This window comes from Nestor notabilis, unplaced genomic scaffold (genome assembly GCF_000696875.1).
Source record: "Nestor notabilis isolate BGI_N333 unplaced genomic scaffold, ASM69687v1 scaffold8751, whole genome shotgun sequence".
Taxonomy (NCBI): domain Eukaryota; kingdom Metazoa; phylum Chordata; class Aves; order Psittaciformes; family Psittacidae; genus Nestor; species Nestor notabilis.
Genome location: NW_009915196.1, coordinates 8,775 through 32,260, shown reverse-complemented (window position 1 = coordinate 32,260; position 23,486 = coordinate 8,775). Strand labels below are relative to the sequence as shown.

At 41.7% G+C, this 23,486-nt stretch overlaps 1 protein-coding gene across 1 annotated transcript; it reads right to left on the bottom strand.

Moving 5' to 3' along the window:
• Positions 1-1,178: 1,178 nt before the first annotated feature.
• Positions 1,179-20,788, bottom strand: IGSF5 (immunoglobulin superfamily, member 5; the record flags this gene model as incomplete). The annotated part of the gene is made up of 7 exons (XM_010024011.1): positions 20,731-20,788; positions 12,713-13,033; positions 11,259-11,567; positions 7,005-7,136; positions 6,031-6,055; positions 3,132-3,244; positions 1,179-1,255 (listed from the first exon to the last, which is right to left on the bottom strand). Coding segments are annotated over exons 1-7 (1,035 nt in total), but the record flags the coding sequence as incomplete, so codon positions are not given.
• Positions 20,789-23,486: the final 2,698 nt, after the last annotated feature.

Sequence of the window (23,486 nt, the reverse complement as noted above, 5' to 3'; positions counted from 1 at the left end):
ACAAGTAATTAATGTCAAACGTAACTACCAGCCACAAATACATCAGTATCATTGCTATTATTTTTACTGTTATTATTTTGATCATTGTTCTAATCATTGACTGAGTACTTCCTAAATTCCATTGTGTGCCAAAAGAACTAGACACGCTCTGCTATGATTTATATGCCATGTCATCTAAAGACAGATTTCTGCATTGTACATGTTGAAACAGCTCTTCAAAAATAAATGAGTTATCACTGTGTTGAGGAGTGAACTCAAAACCACATCATCGCCACTTTCCAAGAGAAAATTGGCAAAAAACACCGTGAAGGTGCTACAAGTATTTTACAAATATATGGCATAAATTAAGATCTATATTGCTGTTGTGCTAGAAGCTAAGTGAGCCCAGCACCATCTTTCAGAACACAGGTAGCTGAGAACAGAACAAGCAGAAGAATAAGCACTGAGCTCTACTTCTTTAACTGCTAGCCATGTGGAAAGGAAGCAAACCTCTAGGGTGGACTAGGTATTGGGTGCATGCTCTCCTTTCCATCATGTATTTCTGAGATACCAAAGGTTTCTAAGATCGGTGTAAAGTTCCTGACTGAAGCAACTTCTGCAATGTGGAAGTGCAATTGGAAAATTCAATCAAGAAATGACCCAGAGAAAATGCACATTTATTTACTGTATCTGCACTGGATTTTTTTTGCAAAGGAACCTCAAACCTCAGCTTCAACAGTGCCTCCATCTTATATCCACATCTCCTCCAGTCTGGCAACGGGGGAGAACAACAAAAACACTGTAGACCTCCACTTTGGCAAAGGCACTTATATAAAAGCTGTCTAGAATTATTACCTGTCCAAAGCAAATTAAACCTCCACATTATAATGGTTTAATGTATAGCATAGACAAGAGGTGAATACTCGAAAGCCAAGACAGAGTTACTCTGACTGTCAAGGCTGTTTCTCCCTCACCTCCCACCTTCCCTGAAAATCAGTCTAAACCTGAGGCTAATATGCGGGGCACTTATACTTACAAACTGAACATTCAGGAATGCTGAACGGACATTCCATTTACCCAATTACAGATTCAACTGACTTATAAATGTCTACCTTCACCCAAAACTTGTTTGGATATAGTATAATTCACACTGTGTGAAGAAGAAAAAAAATAGTTCAAGAGATCAGCATTATAATTACCTTTTGTGAAGAACTGATATGTAAATCTGCAGCAGGGACAGTGAACTTCGAAGATACTGGGGGAAGAGAGGCAATTCCTGTAACAAGGATATACAAGATTACTATTATTTGGTGTCCACCATGGAATGAAACATAAGCCATTCACAAACACAGCTAAATATCATTAAATATTGTGAGCCAAACTCTAACTAACTTGTTGGACTAACATAGCACGTTTTTGTAGTGGGGGAGAGCTTGCAGGGGAGAATTCTGTGAGGAGACACCAGAAGCCCCCATGTCTGACAGAGTGAGTTCCACCTGGCTCCAAGATGGTCCTGCTGCTGGCCAAAGCTGAGCCCATCGGCAACACTGGTGGTACCTCTGTAATAATGTATTTAAGAACAGGTAAAAACCACTGTGCAACAGGAGGTGGGAAAGAGGAGTGAGAAAATGTGAGAGAAACAGCCCTGCAGACACCAGTCAGTGAAGAAGGGAGGTGAGGACATGTTTCAGGTACCAAAGCAAAGATTCTCCTGCAACCTGTGGAGAAGACCATGGTGAGGCAGGCTGTCACCCTGCAACCCATGGAGGTCCATGACAGAGCAGATATCCACCTGCAGCCTGTGAAGGACCACATGCCAGAGCAGGGAAATCTGCTCTGGGGGAAGCTACAGCCTGTGGAGAGCCCACGCTGGAGCAGGCTCCTGCCAGGACTGTATTCTGTGGGAAGAATGCACGCTGGAGCACGGATAGAGTGTGAGGAGGAACAAGTGGCAGAGACAGTGTGTTTTGGACTGACCACAGCCCCCATTCCCCGTTCCCCTTGTGCTGCTTGTGGGGAGGAGGTAGATGAGGTAGGGGGGAAGTTGAGCCTTGGAAGAAGTGGGAGTGGGGGAGGTGTTTTTAGGTTTGATTTTATTTCTCACTATCCTACTCTATTATTAATTGGCAATAAATTAAATTCATCTTCCTCAAGTGGAGTCTGCTTTGCCTGTGACAGTAATTAGTGAGTCACCTCCCCCTCCTTATCTTGACTTTTCCATCATAGTTTCTTCCCCCATCCTGCTGGGAAGAGGGACTGATAGAGCAACTTGTTGAGCACTTAGTGGCCAGCCAAGGTCAACCCAGCACACTAATGACTATGAAAGGAGCCCATCTGGAACCCAGTGGAATTGGTTTGTCCAGATTTATTTAGTTATCCTTTTTTTGTAACTGTTACATTTTACAATACTACATGCTTTTAAAATCTTTCCACTGTACTTATTTCTTCACAATTTATTTGCCAGAGAGAAAAGGATGTATGCCTGGATTATAGACTCTGAACAATAATTTTATGTCATTAAGTGTTTGATTAAATGCTTTGATAATAATGTGCTTATACATGCAAGTGGTGGGTAACGATGTGGTGGAGATTTACATTTGCTTTTGAAGAGTCTTTGTGCTTAAAGACTGGAATTTATAATGTCTCAGTCATTTATCAGTAAAATCATAGTTCGCTAACTGCCTTTTTTAACTTCTTTTCTTTTCTTTTCTTTTCTTTTCTTTTCTTTTCTTTTCTTTACTTTTTTTCTTTTTTTTTCTTTTCCTTTCTTTACTTTTTTCTTTTCTTTTCTTCTCTTTTCATTTGTGGTGGTGGATTGTTTTGTTTTTACAGACCAACTACAAAATACTGCCTAAATTTACTATCGTATAGGAATACAGTACTCCTACTTCTAGCCCCAGAAGATATTTTGAAGAATAAAGGCGTTTAAAAAACAAACCTAGAACTAAAACTAAACTCAACTGCAATGAACTTTCATATTTTCTCAATAATTTGGAAGGACCACACTCTAGAAAATCTGAAATATTCTGAAGAGGTTCAGACAAAGCACAAGTCCTTAACGAAGTATTACAAAATCTTGTAACTGCTTGACGTGTTGTCCAAAATGCCTATACTGAGAAGGAGTTTGAAGATACGTGCCAGTTTACACTCACCTGGGCTTTGCTCTGAGTTCCACAGTTCTTCTGGAATATATCCCTGATTTTCACTACCATGCCTTTGCCTGTTTTCTAAATCACCATCTTTGCTCTTCCCAGCTGAAACTTTTCTAGAAACAAAAAGGCCTGTGATTAGAACTTCATTATACGAGAACTCTTGGCTAGCAGGTTACAGAGAAAAAAGTATATGCCTTACTTCTGGAAAAATAGGTGCAAAGTATATCTGGGCCTTCCAAGTAATTAGCTAGTACAAATCTTGTCCCATATAAGTATTACCTGTGAAATTCCATTTAGAAAGTCCCATCATTATCAGAAAGCAGGAAAATAAAGTGAGCAATCTTCAAAGAGTGAAAACTCTGTTCCAGATCATAAGTTTTGTAGGAAATTAATTCTAATTTCTAATTCTAAGTTACAGGATATTCAGCGGGTCAGTAATGGAACACCAGTTAGGTCACCTATGACAGCCCATCATTATTGTGATTTGAGTCCCCCCGAGTTGCCGAAACAAAGCGTGTTATCTCACATCACCACAGTTAGCTCCCAAGTGATTCATCTGTACACTCCAAAGTTCTATATTCTATGATTCTACCACAGACTTCTCTTCAGAATAGTTCCAGATCCGTCTTTGCCTCAGTGTCTGGTGTGACAAGCACAAAATGACACAGGATTCTGACAACCAGGGGATTTGTAGGGGAAGGGGAAAATATTATTGGTTAGTAATATTTGTGGAAACTGCTGCATTTACTTTTTTATGTTTAGTGGGAGTTTGCAGGCCATTAGAACTTCAGATAAGCATTACTGATGCGCATGTGAATCTGATGAGCCAGGTTCATCAGTGGCTTTTTTAAGAGACAAACATGTTAGATACCACTAAGAAACCTGTCATGGCTGCTAGAAGGCAAGAGCAGTTGTTTAGGAATACCACCTCCACATGCTACGTGATACTGTACTGTCTATTTTATCTGATCCTTAGATCTCAACAAACTCAATGTAGTAGCCAAATCAAAAACAGCTACCAAGAAAGTGTAAGAGGTGTAGAAAGATAGCCAGCCAAGCCAAAAACAAACGCTGGAAGTAAAACAATGTTCTTTAATTTCACCACTTCTTCACTACTACTACACAGCTTCCAAACTGGGACAGTCATCATTCTACTGCAGGTGGGTTCTCCCCAGGAAAAAAACCCCACCACCTAACCTACAAAATCTGCAAGTTATTGTAAATAATTCCTGTGATTTCAGTGTCATTATTTACGCATGCTAAAACTTTGCAGAACTGTCAACACTGAGTTTGTAAGTCCAAGCTGGGCCATACAGCCTGGACTCATCCCAGTGCTTATGTATTTGGTTAAGCATTTGCTTAACTTTCAAAGTGTAAGCAACATTTATGAAGTCAGTACAACAACTCATGTTTAAAATTAATGGGAAAACAGGAACTTTTCTGTTCAGGTTGTCTGAAAGAAAACACTGTGCAGACCCTCATCAGCGAGGTAGGGTTCTGGGAAGGACACAGACCTGGCCATACTATTACCCACTGTGGGGCAGATACTTCCCTGCATGTTCAATTGATTTTTGCCTTAGCAGGGTTAACACTTCTGGTTTTCGCAGAACCAAGTCAGAATGCCAGTATAAAGGCTCTGTAGGACTTTATTCACAGCAAAACTGTTATGCAAGTTGTACCTGCTTTTGCCCTGCTGTTCCCTGCTGGTTTAGACCTGCGCTATTCATATAAGTGCACTTAGTAAAATGATCAGTTTAGCATCACAAACTAAGAAATCATGTGGAAGTTTACTAGAATGGCATGGCATAATTAGCATGACTTCCTCAGTAGAAAATAGTGTTTCCCTAATCTCCTTATTTTGTTTTGTATCAATAAAGTGCTCTATAAATGGAAATCTGTCACCAGACCTTCACAGAATTTCCCCACAGAGGCCATTAATGAAGCTAGGTATTCCTGCAGTGCAAAGCAACACGGTGCAATGTTCTGTAAATTCATGAAGAGGCAGAGAGTTAAAAGCCTCACAAGGGTAGGCAGAATATGAATTTACAATTGTGCCTAGAAGCTTAGGAAAAATAACTGCAAATAAGCCCACTGACATTGCTGTCACAGCCACACTGGCGCTGATAAATAGATCTTAATGCTGATAATCATCAGCACATGATTTCTAAGGTTTTCCAACTCAGCGCAATAATGTACCAACAGTGTGTCTGATAATCGCTTGATTAAGCGTTTACTCTCATCATCGGGGCAGCTTTATTTAATTTTTATCAGTCTAACGCTAACAAAAAGAACAGGGGGGACGACCTAATTTGCCTGCCCGTCTACCCCACTGAGCCTGCAGCAAGGCTTCTCGCTGGAAGGGCAGGGATCTCCCCGTTCTCATCTCCGCGGCCGCCCAGGCAGAGCTGCCGAGCCCGCAGTGACCTCCTGTGGCGGCGCCGGCAATCGCCTGGCTCGCTGCAGGCAGCAGCACGCTGCAGGCAGAGCTCACTCACTGCCCTCCGACGGGCACCTGGGGACATATCTAGTCTTTAACGATTTGCTTTGTCCATCAGCTTCGGTAGGAGTGTATTTTGTTTGTAATTTCTGTGCCTGTTGAATCGGAGAGGTAGCGTTTGTTTCCAGAATTTTGATTTTTTTCACCCAGAGTTTGCAACATGCTGCGAGCTGTGGCCCTTGATTTTCCCCCTTAAAGGCAATCCCTTTACCTGCATACTTGCCCCCCACTCCTTTCCCTTCTGTGCATACAGGAATGGGCAAGGTCACAAAGCAGGACAGCACCCAAGCATCCAGGGAGTGCTGGGTGGTGGGGCGTGGAAACTGTCACATCCCTCTCACCATCCTGTGGCAGCCTGAAAGAGTTCAATTAAAGGAAAATTCTCTGCCTCACCCAGCTCACCTTATTTCATTTTGATATGTAGAACCTGAGAAAAGGAAAAAAAAAAGAAAATAATAAGTGTTTAAAATGCAGGAAACTAAATCGTGACCTACTATAGAGTCCCTCTTAGAGCATGTGCTGTGTTGCAGCTACCACAGGAGCATCTCTCCTCTCTGTTTACAAAATTATGCAACGTCCCTGTAGAACAGCTTATGCAGAAGTTGGAAATTAGGCACACAGCACTGAAGGTTTGCATCAACAAAGAACCTCAGCAGAGGAACTAAACGTCATTGAAAGTTAATGTACTCCTGAAAAACACATCCCCTTCTAGTTAATGTGAATGGCTGACCCTGGTTACTTTGGAGCCAATTTATAAAAGAAACAGCAAGGGGAAAGGCTGAGAGAGTTGGGCTTGTTCAGCCTTGAGAAGAGAAGGCTCCAGGGAGACCTTTTAGCAGCCTAACCTTGTAGCCCCCCCCTCTAATGGGGGGGCTACAAGAAAGCTGGAGAGGAATTTTTACAAGGATGTGCAGTGACAGGACAAGGTAGAATGGCTTTAAACTGAAAGAGAGTAGATTTAGGTTAGATATTAGGAAGAAATTCTTCACTGTGAGCATGGTGAGGCACTGGCACAGGTTGCCCAGAGAAGCTGTGGCTGCCCAGTACCTGGCAGTGTTCAAGGTCAGGTGGGACAGGGCTTTGGGCAACCTGGTGTAGCAGAAGGTGTCCCTGCCCATGGCGGCAGGGATGGAACTAGATGATCTCTAAGGTCCCTTCCAACTCAAACCATTCTGTGATTCAATAATGATTCTATGAAAGTAAGGAGCATCTTAATCAGGTCATGGTTAAGAACAGGATCTGTCTGTTCACTCTTCTGCTTACAGGTCTTTGTATAGCGCCAGAGCTGACACAAGTAGGAGATCTATGTATAATTGAAGGTACTTTTTAATGTATAGACCAACTGTGAAGATGTATATAATGTATACACCACTTACCTTTCTTCTTTAGGCAGCAGCAGCGTACAACCACCACGATAATAACGATCAGAAGAACAATACCAAGAAATGAAAGCACAACTGCAAGTACAATAACCCAGGTGCTTCTGCTGTCTTCACCATAATAATTTTCTGTTAAATTAAATGGAGAAACATTATAGTGTCACAGCCTCAAAATATCCTTTTCAGCATATTTATGTTTTCTGTGAGCAGCTATTAACTTCTTGTTGATTATTTAACAAGGAGTCTCTGTTCTCCAAAGGATGGCCTCTGTATTTGTAGATGGTGCCCAAGAATTTGAGATGTTTCCAAATGCAAATTCTATATTGCAATTACAACTTTTCCCACTGCTACTTTTTTCTGAAAAACAAAGGGTTGCAATCTTCCAACTTAAACATTATTTTGTAGATATGTTGGGCCTCCCAGCATCCTTTGGAGATACTGGATTTATTTAGAAATGAGCTTCCAATCCAAATTACAGGTGTGAGACACATCCAAACTTGACAAAGCCCATTCTCGCACACTGGGTTTATGATTGTCATTTCCTCATTAGGGATCCCAGTTAATAACTGCATGGCCATATTTAGTTGACAGCCTCTGGAAAAAGTACTGCAGCAAAGTAGGTGATGAGTAACTGCACAGTGTTGGGTCTATTCCCTTGCAAAATTTCCCTTGCAAAGTAGTTAATTCTGTAGGCTGCAATCAGTTGTGATGGCAATTGATGATAAACTCATTCATAATATTTTTATCTAGCAATGCTGAAACAAATATGTATATTTTATCATATTTTGTTCCATAAAGCATGCCACTGGGATTTCAAGTTGCCTTAAATATGAAAGACAGCTACTTGGCTATTGGGGAAAGCTTGATCTTAGTGTGAAGGGAAGAGCTAAACACACCTGTACTGGTCCATACCTCCAGGCTGCTGCCACACCAAGGTATTTTGCTCCCCAACAGGTTCAAGTTACATGCCCCAAGAGGATCTACAGAGCTGAAGCGAGAAAGACAGTATACAACACAAACACTTCCAGCACTTCAGCACTGTAGTTTTTCCCAGTTCCAGAGGATCCAGAGAGAAACTGGACCTGGGACCAACAGGTATGAATGCATAGCTGCTAGCTCAACACGCAAGTAGGGTTGCAAGAGAGGGACACTAAAGTATGAGGGCATTAAACCCTTTTTATCCCCATTAGTAAATCCATACCAAATTACTTGAGGTTCTCAGTGCGGACAAAGCCACTTCCTCATTCTATAGGACCCATCCTCTGCTGCTACCAGACCTCTGGATCCTCCCAAAGCTGCCCAAAAATTTCCCCAGGCTAACTATCTTCAGAAAGGGGGATTTTTGCTGGCACATGCTGGTGACTGAAGAGAAATGAGAAACCAGAAAAGGCTGCACACCATTTCTTGGGCACTTCAGAGCTTTCTGGCTACCTTAAAAAGCAAAGGAAGATCAGGTTCATGGCATATTCCCTATCTTCTACAGCTCAAAGGCCACATAAAGTCAACACTGAAGCCAAAGAGCTTGTGCCCAGCCAAGGGACTCTGCCATGGACCCCATTTTCCAGTAAGAGCTCTGTGAATGCATCTGCTGGGATAACTCCATAGGAGTTCCCAAATTTGAGGGTCAGCTGAACACCACTGAGTGAGTGAGGTGACTCTGGAGCAGGGGCGACTGGCATAAAAATGCATAATCTTGTATGGAAAGGTCAAAAGATCTGAGGTTAAGACTGGTCTAGAGGTACAGGAAGGTAGGACATTCATTGACCAGGAGATGGCTGGCTCAAGCGGGTTGATTTTTGGTTGCAGTGCTCTGTGAATGGATGGGTATTTCTTGTGAGGAACATGGAGGAATTTGATTCCTCAAGCTTTTAAGTGAAGGCTGAAATTGATATTACAGTAGCTTTGGGAAGGACTCCTTAGATGTTTGAAGCTACTCATATTCTCTCATAACAACAGCTAAGGCTGAGTCTGTATATGAAAAGTCAGATAAGCTCTGAGGTTTCAAGTGTGATATATACATTATATATCTTCCTCTGTCATAAATGCCATGACTTCATATTTTCATATCCTGACAAATTTTGAGTGTCTGATGCTGCACAATGATTTTTCCAAAGAGAAGTGAATGATGGTCCTATACAGTCACTAATTATACACTAATTGTGCTTCATGACATCTGTTTTTCTCCTCTTCTGATTTACAAAGTGTAGCTATGGAAACTGAGGGTGGATACCTCAGTACTTCGCAAATGAGTAGGCAAGGGAATTTATTAATTTCCTCAGGATAGTTCTGTTTTGCTTAGTCAGTAATTGGGATCAGTGTGACTACAAAAAAGTCATATTAAGAATGGTGAAACGACCTTTTCAATTGCATTGCAAAGCAAGTACTTCTGGAAAAGGCTTGTTAATAATGACTCATACTTAAAATAAAAGGCACAGTTACTCAACCTCCTCACTTGTTTATATGTGGAAACTTCTATACCAAACCCCTCATCAATCCACTGTAAGAATGTCTTTGTGTGTGCCACATTCACCCATTAAAGGAGAAGAATCAGTTCATCAATAGAAGATGTCAGCATGATTATAGAAGTTCACGATGCTCACGCATCATAGAAAAGAAACATGGATTCGAGGCCCTACTCTGTACAGAAGACAGCTGGAGATTCACACACCCATTGTAAAAAAAACTCCCTATAATCTATGCATTTTCTGTTCCACAGGATAATAAAAGGGAGGACTATGTCACCATAGGAGGCAGTGTACCTGTACCCAGTAACCTCAGCTCCCTGCCATGCAATTACCGCTTCAAATTTAGTTTGCCTTGAGATTCCTCCAACTGACAGTTGAGACACTTGGCTGGTCCCAACAGAGAAAAGCTCCTAAGGACAGTTTGGTATTGTCTTCCTCATCTACATTAAACACTGCTAACCCACAGTGAGAAACTTTCTCTTACTTGCTCTTCTTGTGTTACTGTTTGGGAAAGAAAAACGTTTATCACAGGGTTCTGTTAGATTGTGAGGCAGATTTGTAGTGATAGTCCCATTTGCCTTGTTCCACACGGGCAGCACTGATCAGATAAAATCACCCTTTTCCTGATGAACCTCCTAGCACTGTCAATGTGTTAGATTACAGAATTTTATTTTCATAGGATGTCAGTGAAGTCAAAGATCAGCAGCATTACAGAAAATGCTGACCACCTTAGTGAAAATATTAAGGGTTATCAAAGGTCTCGCTAACTGTTTTTGAGATATTTGCCCAACATCCATGCTTGGATTAAAGCAACCTTGCATTTTTTTAAATAAAAGGCAATTAAAAGTAACCAAGTGCACCATCCAAAGAATTCCACATATGTTACTGCAGGAAATTTTTTACCTTCCTCTAAGATGTGAAAGAAGCTATGCTAGGAAGAGGAAAGCAGGCCTAATGGCTTTTTGATCTAAGCAGACTTTGGGATAAGGCCCATAAATATGCAGCTTCCTCTGATTCTTGTGCTTTAATGGGTGATCACAACGCATACATACAAAGACTTTCTTATAGTAGCTTGGTGACCGGTATATGGCATAGAAGTTCCTATATATAAATGCTACCATCTGCAATTAGGTGCTAGCCTCAGTGCAGCCCTGGGAACAGTATCACCATACTACAACAGCTGCAACACACTCAGTCACTGCTCATATGGAGAACTTTCTATTTGCACCTGAAGTGCTAGTAGAAAATCTGTTCTGGGTTGTGTGCAGACATCTAAAATCCAGGGGTTTTTTCCAAGTCAGTGGTAAAACTGGTATTCGATATTATGAAGAAGAATTTTGCCTGAGGGTTTGGCTTTGAGTAAATGAGGTCTAACAAATTATGTTAATATATAGCAGACATGGCCTTATCAAGGATATTTAAGGTCTAATTTCATTAGATATTTACTTGGTCAAGGAGCAAAAGTTGGTTTTCTTAGCAGTGAATCCAGTCAGTGGCAGATGTACTGCTTCGTTTGTCTTGCTTAGCCCAAAATTGGACTTTGTGGTCCATTAGACTTGTACCATCCTCTCACAGATGTGAATTTAACCCTACCTATGTATAAGGCTGTGACTACTGGGTCTTAATTCCATCACTTTTGCACATCTCATAGTGTTTAATTTGCAATTAAAAGACTCTTCAAAATAAAACAAAGCAAAACAAAACAAGAAACACAGTTCTGAATATAGGCTAGGCAGTACAGTACAGGCAGTACCTTACAGGCAAAGTACAACAAACGTTCACTTACCTAAAGTAGAATTGACAAAAATAAGAGTTATAGATGCATTCTGAGGGTTAGGGAGTGCTTCTATGTCAGCTAAACAAGTCAAAATCTCAGTGTCCGTCGGAGTCAAAGTTAGGGTGCTCAGAGCATTGTGGAGGCCATTAGATTCTTGACTTTGCTGGGTAGCATACCTTGACTTATCAATGAAGGATTCATTTGTCATCCAGGTAATGTCTGGAGCTGGAGCCCATCCTAAGGCTTCACAAACAATTTCAACTGTTTTGTTCTCTTTTACTGTTAAGGTGTTATTTTTGATGAGTAAAGATCCATTAACTGTAGGAGGGAAAAGATGTTTTGTTCCTTCAGAATATTTGGCTGCTCTGATAGTTTTAAATCTTATCTTGCTACTCAGAAATAGCTATGCCTTCAGATATGAAGTCAAAACCATGCTTTATTAACACAGATATACCATATGCATGATATAGACATGCAGATAAAATTGCAAGTCTATATCTATTCACAGACACATTGTCCAGTACATCTAAAGCACAAGTCTCAGCTTTCAGTACCTTTCCAATAAAAGGCAGGAAATTATACTGTTTAGCCATCCTGATACATTTCCAGCTGAAGGACAACATGATGAAATAACAGTGTTTCTCTCTAACTTTTAAGTATGCTCAGTTTTTATCAGGGAAGGTTTATGTGCAGATAGTGAGATGTTGCTATTGCATGAAGTACTTCTTTGACAAATGGACAGTGTCTGGTGGTTGGATCTTGCTTTACTGGCTGCACTATGTCACTACTGATGCTTCAGAGAGGGCGAAGAGTCTCGTATACAGGGGCTTGATATGCAGGAACTTTTTATTCCTTGGAAACGGTAGCTTGCATCAGCAACCACATGAAAAATATCATCTTGTGTCTCAAGGGCTTTACTTCTAAACACCATTAAATCAAACTCAGATAAGCCAGATACAGACTGAATCTTGAGTCAGAAAGCAAAAGGCAGATCTGCCCTAAACACAGCAGATGGTTCATGCACAAAGATATCCATACCATAGAATCATAGAATGGTTAGGATTGGAAAGAACTTTAGGATCATGTAGTTCCAACACCCCTGCTATAGGCAGGGATGCCTCACACTAGACCATGTCACTCAAGGCTCTGTCCAACCTGGCCTTGATAACATTTCTAGACAAAAGATAATTTTTGACTGACTGCCTTCAGAGATTTTAATGCAGTCCAATAAAAAATAAGAGACGCAACAGGAAAAGATAAGGACAGCTATAACCTGTGTTAACGGCACTCTGAATGTGAATCTGAAACTGGCTTTGACAATAAAATTAAGACAAGGAGGACAGGAGGCAAAGGATGGTAAATGAAAGCATGTACTCCTTCACAGAGATAATTTGAGCAATTCATCAGAGAATTCCTTTAAGTGCAGTATAATAAAATAACTTTCTATTGGTGGCTATACGCACCTTGAACAGAAAGAAATGCAAAGCCACTCTCACTAGTTTGCTGGATGCTGCATTCGATTTTTCCAGAGTCACTCATTTGGGTTTTGTGGATGATCAGCTCCGAAGTAAACCCATTGCTACTGGTATAATTTTGAGAGGTGAAGCGGTCTGATGTTTCAACAGCTCCTTGAGAATTGATGACAGTGAGGACAGGGTTTCCATTGGACAGCCAAATGAGAATTACCCATCCTTCTGACACTGTGCAATTAAACCGGGCTTCCGAACCAGCAAGGACTGTTGCATTACTAGGGCCATGTATAATAGAGTAACAAAAGCCAAGACCTGATAGGAAAAAAAAGACATAGTCTGTAAATACATATACAACACCACAACCAAAGGGCTTTGACTTAGTTTTTACTGCCAGCAATTCAAGGTCAAAAAGCCAGACATCCTGGCTCAAATAGTGTTATTCACAAGGAGCACTGGGGTATTAACCACTTAGTCATGTATCTATCAGGAAAGGCTGTTGATTCAGCTGAGCTGGCACTTCACCTCTGACAGGTGTCAGTACCTGGTGCATTCAGGAAAAGATTTTTGTCTCATTTTCTATAATGCCTGTCAGTAAGTAGTTACAGATATGCACGGTGAATTGAAATTGCAACTGAGTAATATTAATCCCACAGCTTAATGTAAGTAGTGGCCAAATGCTAAGTTGGTATAATGGACCCCCAAGCCAGTCATTACAAACCCAAGTTCATGTTCATATAGTTTAAAAGATCTTAACCAGTTGAGATGGATCTTTCAACTCCAGCTTAGATTAAATGATTTTCTTTAAAGATTCATTTGGTTTTTTGTCTCTCCTCTTCCAACTCCAAAATCACCTGTCTCTCTTCAGTGATTCACTAAAAACCTGACATCAGTTTGCTGAAAGAAAAGGTTCCACTTTTAAATAGGAAAATACATTACTTCCTTAGACTTTAAGTATATAAAGGAGTATGTGACTGTTCCCTTTTCCATACCTCAGATTGCCACTGATTTTTTGCAGCCCCAGTATATATCCTTCTATGCTCTTTCCCCTCTTCATCAGCCTTTTCTATATTTCTCATGCATGCATCACATGCATACTTACCCACGTTTTCAGGCTGTTAACTAGAGCTGCTGCAATTCATGTGTCTTCTTCCTTAAAAGGTAGTATGAATTTTGGCTACCATTTTCCAGAACTTAAAGCTCCCTTCTAATGAAGGCATTTTGTTTTCATTTCCTCCTCAACGGACCCAGGGCCTCCCATTATCCACAGAGGAATCATGGTGCAGCTGTTGCCCAGGCAGATGGTGGATCTCCTGTGCATGGGAAGGCAGAAGCACTCACTTCTACCAAGCCAAAAGTAAAGGAAGAGCAAGGCTGAGACCCTCTTTTTCAAAGCAGCAGCCATGACTTCAGTCCCTGAATTAGCCAGGGGAAATTGTGCCATTTTGAAGGTGGGCAAACCTTAAAGCTCAGAGAGAGACCATTGTATACACTAGTCTTCATGAGGGACAAACCTTCACACTGTAAGAACATCCCAGATTATTTTATTGGTACCTTAGGGAACAGGACTTGAAAGAGCAGCTAGGCAGTGTCTTTCCTGTATTAGGAGCCCAAAACAGTATGCTGTCATACCCAGTGCCTTTACTAAGTCACTGCCAACACCAGGCCTATTGGCTGCAGGAGGAGTGAAGGAGGAAGGAGAGTGCTGCCACTGCAGACCTTGCTGTCACTGAGGTTTATCTCAGGGAACTGCTTGTGCTCCAGATGCATCCCACTGGGCACAGTTCTTCATCATCCCCACAGATACTATTGTCTCTTCACCTGCCTTTAATCTCAGGTCTGCTCCCTTTTGTCCTAGTGCTTACCTGCACCGCACTGTAACAGAACTTCTCTTTGCTGGGGGAATTGAAAGGTTTCGGTGGCAAGGGACCTCAGGAAATCTCTAGCCCAATCCTCTGCTCCAAGCAAAGCTGACCTCACAGTTAGGCCATTTACACAGGACCTTATCCAGTCAAAATCTGTGCATCTTCAAGACCAGAATTTTCACAAGCTCCCAGCAAATCAAGCAGTCTTGCCAGTGAGATCTACCTCACCGGGGAGGTTTTCGTCACTTACTGTGAAACATTCACGCTGAGGAAGCATCAGGACTGCCAGTGCTACCTCTAACGATTCAGACTGTAGCTTGCATAATTACAACTATTGGATACTACAGTCCATAGCAGTTTAATTAAAACCCCATGCTTGCAAATTTGGCCTGAGTTTAGGTGTTCAACTATTTTCCAGGAGAAAGAAAGCCTGAAATGGTCATTACTCCTTTGCTAAGAGTATTCAGGACAATGAAGTAAATTTTAAAGGTTTCATCCAACTCAGGGTTTGTACATTTTGGGTACTTTATTCATTAATGGATTAATTATAAATTATTGAAAATTTCATTTTCATTCACTCAACAGTTGACATGAGTAGGGGAGAATATGCCGTCATTTTTCACACAAAAGAGATGTTTGATAGTTGTATAAATGGAACCAGACCCCAATCTGAGTTACGATGTTGCATCCAGAGCCTCGGTGAACGCACTCAAGACATAGGGTCTGTAATCTCACTGCTCCAATGTCGACATAATTTTCTAATTCCCAGTTCATATTTAATGTTAGGCACTGTATATCTAACTAGGTTTGTGCCAAGAATTGTTCTTTAATATAAATAGCTCCCCTCTTTCTTCCCACCCACCGCATGTATTTACAGACAAAAGCCTTTTTATTTCTTGTTTTGCAGAATTATGCAAACCTAGCTTTCCTTGGTTCTTTGTATGATTGACTCTGAGCTCCCTCATGTTTACAAAAACCTTTACAAAAATTTTCCACTTTCCTGGGTTATGCTACCTCTGCCATGCACCTTATTCTCCAAAGCATATCTCTGTGTGACCAATAAACATTAAATGAAAAGCAAACTTCACTTCCACTGATAGTTAATAAAGCCAGATAAGATACAGTAAAATACATTTCTGTTCAACTTATATGTCTCATTTTTTCCAGTGGCATTTATTCAAAGCTCGTTTTAGACTTGCAGAGGTGAACTGAAATGCTTGAAAACATGAAACACCCTGAGGATGAACTCATCAATCAAATCTATGTGCAAACCTTAATATGTTGCTTTACAAATAGTTAACAAAATGCCTAAAAGCTGTTTCCTCTCTTTTCTGTTTGTCTCCTGAATGTTAGGGATTAGCCACATGTCTGTGGATTGCATCATTTGCAGGACTACATGCTTTCTAATGAACATGCACTGATGAAGTGCATTCCAGTATGACCATTTGTTGCATGATATGGCCCTCTTCTGATACTCAACATCCAGTTGTCATGATTTCTATTCATAACTTACATTACCAGGGTTGAGACACTGTCCTAAGCTCAAACATGTCATTGAATTACCTATCTTTTCCTGACTCATATTGTAGCCAGCATTTACAATACTACTCCCTGTGTATCTCTGGTGCCTACAACATATTTATGTGCTGAGTTTTTTGATTTTAACACTTTGTTTGAAGTCTTCAGCTACCATGATGATACACATAGCATGAACAAACTTTCTTAGAGTTAATACCAAAATGCATTTAGTTGCTCATGAAACAGGAGCTGCAATACTTATCCACACTGCTCCTCTTAATGCAAACTGATCTCAGTGAATTTGTAATTTATTTCCATGCCTGTGCAAACACTCTGATTTTTTAAGGAGCCATGGTTTGTCATGACTTTGAATAAATGATGCGACTTTCAGTACGCTGCTAGCTGTTAAGTAATCATTTGCTATGAGATCATGTCTCTGGGTTCCATTATAGTCTTGAAATTTATCCCTAAACACAAAAAATCAGTGATCATCAGTTCTAATTTTACATGGCTTTTGTTTTCTTCAGACAGTCAGGACAGTATAAGGAGGTACATATGAGTTATTCCTTTATTTATCTTTTATAATACCTGATCTAGATAGAAGATGTTCCTGCTTATTGCAGTGGAGTTGGACTAGATGATCTTTGAAGGTCCTTTCCAACCCAAACTATTCTATGATTCTGCTTTTTTTATCTGTCCATAGGTATAGTAGGATTACATCTTCTTCCACCAACCATCTCTGCTGGAGCAATAGATGGTCTTTCACTAACTTCTGTGAGTTAGGGAACAGGTCCATAAGCCCTGTGTGGGGATCCTGCAGGTGGCAGGAGGACTGAGGAGCAAGACATAGCTCAACCTTGCCTCCATTCAGATCTCTATAAAGTCCCAGCACAACCGAAAAGGAACTTCATGAGCCTTCTCCACCTGGTGCCAAAACATTTCCAGTGGTTTTAACTTTGTCTCTTTCTTTATCTTTTTGCTTTTGTTTTTTTATCCTGCAATAATACATACAGTACTGAACCAACAGGGTGTTCCATTGTCCAACCCATGTACAAATACTGATACAGTAACTTGTGTAAGGTCAAAGAGGACATTCATGACAGAAATGGGATCTAAACAGTTACCAGTGCCTTGAGCCAGTGCTATAAATCCTTTTGATGGAGCTTGCTATTTGCACTGAGGAGAAAATTTTAGAGCTAGTTTTATCTACGTATTGCTTTAAAAATATTTTGCATACGATTGCTTTTAGACAAATGAAGGCCTCGGGCTAGATTGTCATTGTACTTTACAGGAATTACGTGTTCAGCTCTTAACAGCTGGTTTAACATCTGCTCTCCTTCCCCAGAAATCCCAACCAGGCAAGTGTCATCTTTCCAATAGGGAAATGCCAGGCTGCCTTTTGATAGTGCATTACCCCCTGGCTTTTGAAGAAGAAAGCTGAGTTAGGACACCTTCTTTGAGGCACATCACTAAATGTTTATAAAACAGTCACCAGTGGTGAAAGCTTGCTTAAACTGGTAAGTTTTTATGGTATTCAAGTCACTCAGTCCTTCCCAACAGCAAGCAGAGTATACATCAACTCCTTATGAACTCCGTCACACAAATTCACTGTCGGTTTTGACCAAAAAAAAGTGCATCTTGTTCCCTGGATGATGCCTGCACTGAGGGAACCTCATTTGCCAGAAGGTTGCCCTTGTCCTTCACCACCAATGTTTTTTCTTCCATGCTTCAAACAACTCTAAAGGACCACTTCCTCATGCTGAAGGTTTCAGCGGCAAGGGCACTGAGACATGGCTACCTTCTTTTCCTTCCCTCTTCTCCCCTGCTGGATCTGTCTTTTCTCTTGTCTATGTGACCTACCTAGATGCAGCACAGTAAAGAACGGGATGGGCTTATCTTTTTGCCACAATGATTCCTTTTTTTTCCCAGCCACATTATGATATTTCAAAATAATCTCCCCCTCTATAGCCATATTGCTCTCCCATAAATACTGCTTTTTATCCATCAGGTTTTGCATCTAGACTCTTTCTTCCTCCCTTCCTACTCTGCTATTTCTGTTTGAATTTCTACAGTTTTTTTCTTTCCAGTCTGTTCTAAATGCCTTTTTCTTTTTATTCTTTCTTTAGTCTCTTGCTCACCCACCTTGACTTCTGTCTTCCCTGCCTCATCGCTGGCCCACTGCTGCAGCAACAGCTCTGCAATAAATTGGTTTGGATTTGGTAAGATTTTTCTTCAGCACATCAGAACCCTAAACTTCAGCACATCTCAAGTTTATTTCAGAACCAACAGCCCTGCAGCTGAGCTTTTTGAAAATCAGAATAGGTTAGAGCTTATCAAAGCCTGCAGAGAAGGACTTGCTTTTTTACTAGCTTATGTTAACGAGACTTTTAAAATGCTTATAGGATGCTTCTGCCAAGTAATACTGGTCTACTGGAACTCAGCGACATGTATTTCGACCCACTGTACACAAACCTCTCCATAGCCCCCAACTCTGTCTTCCCATCCCTTCACTGTTTGACAGCTGTCCCTTCACTCTGCTGCCAGACTACTCCTCTCCTTCTACACTGTCTCTTGTCTCCAGTGGTGTGAGTCCCCAGGCTTGGAGCACCACAGCACCACCACCAATATCCTGGAAGCAGGCTAGGACCCTGCTCTGCATGTCGGCCTAGTGGTCTGTAAGGCCATTGCTGCCAAAGGGCATGCCATGCCACCCAGGAGGATGCTCAAACCAGTTATGCCATGCTGTCATCTCGGCAGCCTAGTCACACTGCCCAGCCTTGTGAATCCTGGCATCCTAGGAGCTGCAATACTTCTTTCAAGAGCAACACTTGTCCCTCCTCAATATGCTTTTCCTCTCTCCTTCGGGGTGTGCTCCCATGGCTGTACTGTGGGCAATGCCTGCCACCCCAGTATGCCTTTCAGGTGGGTCAATAAGACACCCGTGACATGTGTGCTTGACTGAAAGCATTAGTGAAGGCTGACTGAAGTCCTCTAAAACTTGTAGTGCTCTGCTCTGGAAGCTTAGGAAGACAGTGCAAGAAATGGAACAAATAAAAACTGAGGCTTCCTTATTATAACTTCTTGGTGTCCAAGAATAAGAGATCTAGGGACTTCCTGAGCATCTGCATCTGCACCTATGTACTCTCCATGATATTTGGTTCTAGATTTTTTTCAGCCTATTTAAAGTTCGGTAGCCCCCATATCTAGTGACTATAAGCTTTACTATTTACTTACACACTGTGAGGAAAATTACATTCTTTGGTTTGCTTTAAATCTTCTTTCTGGTAATTTTACTGGTTGCTATTGTTCCTTTTTGTTACAAGAAATTGTGAATAACCATTTCACTGTTCACTTCTATATAATTAATTATTTTAATAAATTTTAACCATTTCTTCTTTTTTACAAGCAGAAAAACATCCCATCCTAATGAAGGTCTCCTTATACCTTTGATCACTTCTGTCACATTCCATACATTTCTGAGACCTAATATGTCCTTTCTGAAATGGAATGAGCTAACAGACCATCTACAGAAAGCTTATCTCTTTTAAAGGCTAACAAGATATCCAGTTTTGTTAGCCTTTAAAAGAGATAAGCTTTCTGTGGATTTATATAATACCAGGTTTCATTGTATTTCCCTTGCTGAAGACATTTTCTTGCTTTTTCAGAAATATACTCTTTCCAAGGTATCTATCCTTTTCCCCCACTAGACGTTTTCACTTAAGTGATGCTTTGCATTCAATATTTTCTGCTCCTTATTACTTACTTACTTGGCATCATGACATTTTCTGGCAAATCTATCTAGTCTCTTTTTGGATTTGGCTGCCCTAAGTAATTCTGCACCACCTGCAAAGTCTGCCACCTCACAGTTCACTCCTCTTCACTAGGTTGTTTAAGAGCTTGTTGAATACCACACATCCCTGTGCAGCTCCTCTGGGAACACCACTCTGCTCAGAAAAGTCAGCATTTATTCCTGCACTGTGTTTCCTTTCATCAGTTATTAAGCCATGACGATAAGTTCCCTCTCATCCCACTGCAGATCCCTCCTTTCAGAGCCTGTTAAAACCCCAGCTAGACAATAATTAAAAAGAAAAATCAGCCTTGTCACCATTACCCAACTAGTCACTTTATACTCACATTTTCTTTAGAGCTCTGCCACCAAGATATATTTTATCTGAATTAATTTTGAAATTCAATCATATGAAATGTAAAATGGAGGCAAACTAGTAAAATTATAACTTGCACATATTTCTGGAAGCAAAATCAGCTGCTGATATTAACTTCTCTACAGATGCCCCTTCAAAAGCAGTCCCAAACAGACAGGAGGAAGATGAATGCAAGGAGAGGGACAAATAAGTGGATCATTCTGGCTCACTGGACGTGAGAAAGGGCAGCTTCCCCTTCTCTCCACCCCATACACAGCTCACTCCTGCATAATGAAGCCCACTCTAAGACATCCGATCATTCAGGCTTGAAATGCAGACTTAAACGTTTCAAGCAGTTTAAATAATCCCCTTCTTGGACAGACTGCTCAATCTAATATCATCAGTAACTCCTGTTTACACAGCTTTAAAATTAGTTCACGCATTTTGGCCACAATGGCTCATTTCATGGGCTATGAATGTGTCCTACCTGGTAGTGAGGCAGTTAAGATGAGAGGAAGTAAAATGAATTTCTGGAACCTCTCCATTGGAGCATTCTCTCCTGGTGCGTAAGGCAGAAAGCCACCAGCAGTCACCGTGCACTTGAGAAGAAACTGAAGGACAGACCTTACTGAGAATCTTGGTAATGAGCTGCTGCTTTTGCGTCCTGTGATAAAATGTGACTTTATGTGACCTGTATTACCAACAATAGAGAAGATTAAATGAGGGAGGGTTTGGAAGAAGAGCAGTATCTTTTCTCAAAACGACTGTTTAAAAAGAAGTAGAGGAGCTTCCCTCAGCAGAGAAACCTGCCTCTACGAATCTTGCATCTCTTGTGCCCTTAGTCCCTCCTGGCTATTACAACATTACTGCTTCAGGATTGACTGTGTCAGGGGAGCTCCATCTGCATCATTAAAGTTAATCATGAGCAGCTGGCAAAAATAATTCTCTAAGCTGCCCTCAATTTTGCATGCATTGTGGGTGCGTCGTCCGTGCCACCAGCGACATCCTGGCAGGCTAATGATTCCTGTGCTCCATCACTTACTGTCATGCAGGGCAACTGTGCAGGGTGCCAGCCACTCCCCTGGGGTCAAAGGGGCACAGTTCCCACTCCTCAGGAAAGTGATGCCTCCTGTGCCAGGTAGCCTTCAGGAGAAGAAATGGGAATATACCCCAATCTCCCGCTACACCCGGAAAGTTTGGTTTGATGTATTTCTGTGTGCTTTACTCCAAAACTAGGATTCCTACTCATACGTTTCCTGGGACAGCCTGGTACCATCATTGCTGTGGCAGTCCCATCATGCCTTCACCAGAGAAGGGGCCATCCAGCTGGGAGAAGCAGCTCCCGCCATCCTGGTATCTCCGTCCCACCTGCCTTGGGGCAAGGACGAGAAACACCAAATTTTCTCTCAGCTCCTCAGAATGCATACTCAGAAAGGCTGCTAGTGCAAAGAGGGTCCCCAGAATTATTTCTCTGAACCAAAGAGTGCCTCTTACACCCCTAATAAAACACTACCAGATCTCCACTGTGGCCAGAGATAAGATAGAAAGCTTGGGTGGGAACCATCACCTTACTTCTGCATTTTCTGGTTTTTAAGTGTTTGTGTTGACTTCTTGACTTGTATGGTATTATTCTCCTCCCCCTCAAAATACGTGGGAGAGAGTCTGACTGTGCTGCTTGGTTTACAAACTTCTCAGCTGGAAAATTGGAACTTGCCTTCATGAAGGGCACAGGACAGAAGATGTGGTTTTGTGGGCAGCCCAAATTTCTTGTCAGGAAAAAATGGTTCTGGTTTCAGAGATGTTCTTTGTGACAGCACTGTGCAATGCATAAATATTAGTATCACTACAGAGATACCCCGAGTTTCCTGTAACAAGCACACTTTTTTAACTGCCCTTTTTCTATAACCAAAACCACACCAAGGCACAAAGCACAAAAGCCCTGGCCCAGTTGTTTTGCTGCCCTTAAGCAAGCAATTAATTTCACAGTTTTGTGTGAAGACCCTGCATTAACTCCCAGCAGGGCTTCCGTGAAAGCAGCAATGGTGGGATGGCACAGGGGTAGATGGCAGGGCCTCTCAGAGGGTGCCCATGTGGAAGGAATGCCCCACTCCCAGACCTTCCCTGCCCGCTGCACCACTTCAATCAACTAAACCCAGTTTTGCTGTTTTTCCAAACATGTTCAGCTGAAGCATCAAGCTATACAGGAGCTCTGTTCGCTGCTCGGTGCTTTAAGCAGGGTGTCTCACTGTGTTTAGTGCAGCAGTTGCCACCTGACTGGCTTGGCTGGCAGCTTCCTCCACATTTCCCATTCTGCAAGCTTTTAGTTTACCTTGTGAGCTGAAGGGACAGCCCTGTCAACTTGCCAACGTTTTGAGCTGAACCTGTGGGCTGATTTCTTCACCTGAGGGGGGGGAGGGGGGGCTCCAGTTTGTAGACTGGTCTGGGTTTGCCCTGTGCATTTTGAAAGGTTTTAATTTTTTCTCACGTCCATGTTTCATGTGCATAGGAGTCCCTAACAGGCAGCCAAGGCAGGAGGATCACCATGCACAGCTCAGAGGGATTTCTCCTTGCTCTGTCACTGCGGTAGCTCTCAGCACATACACAAATTAGTCAGTAGATTTTTTAAGAGTTAGTATTACCTGTCATATGAAACAAAATAGCTAAAGCACCAGAAAACAAATCCAAAAGTCAGGCCCATGCCCTTTTCCAGGAATCTGAGTTCCCAAGCAGGACCTACTGGCCTGGAGAGAACCCTGTCAGGCAGGGCAGCAGCCTTCGTACCTCCGCTTACACATCTGCTGCACCAACACAAGCTGAGGTGAGCAACGTTTTATGGAGAAGAGTGTTCTTGCTAGAATCTGACACTCAAATTCACACCAAAATCAGTAAACAGTGGTGAAGTAAAATGAGATGGGAAAGGATTTATAAAGTCTTTTTTTACTTTGTTTCAAAACGGACTTTCAAAGGGCCCAGAAATATTACCCAATGTCCGGATGAAACAGGATATTTTGGACAATGATGAATTAAATACCTTGGCCTGAGCTGCTTTTCACCTTCTCTGCAGCTGCCTGTGGTGACGCATCACCGGCACTGCCAGGCATGGCTTTTAGCCTACTCCCTCCCGCGCCCATGACAGAGGCAAGGGGATAATATTGATAATATCACCCTGAAGGAGCAGCAGCTGGATCCAGCCCAGTACAGGTTGGGTCTCGGATGCTTTGTGGGTCACAAAGCAATGTGGGG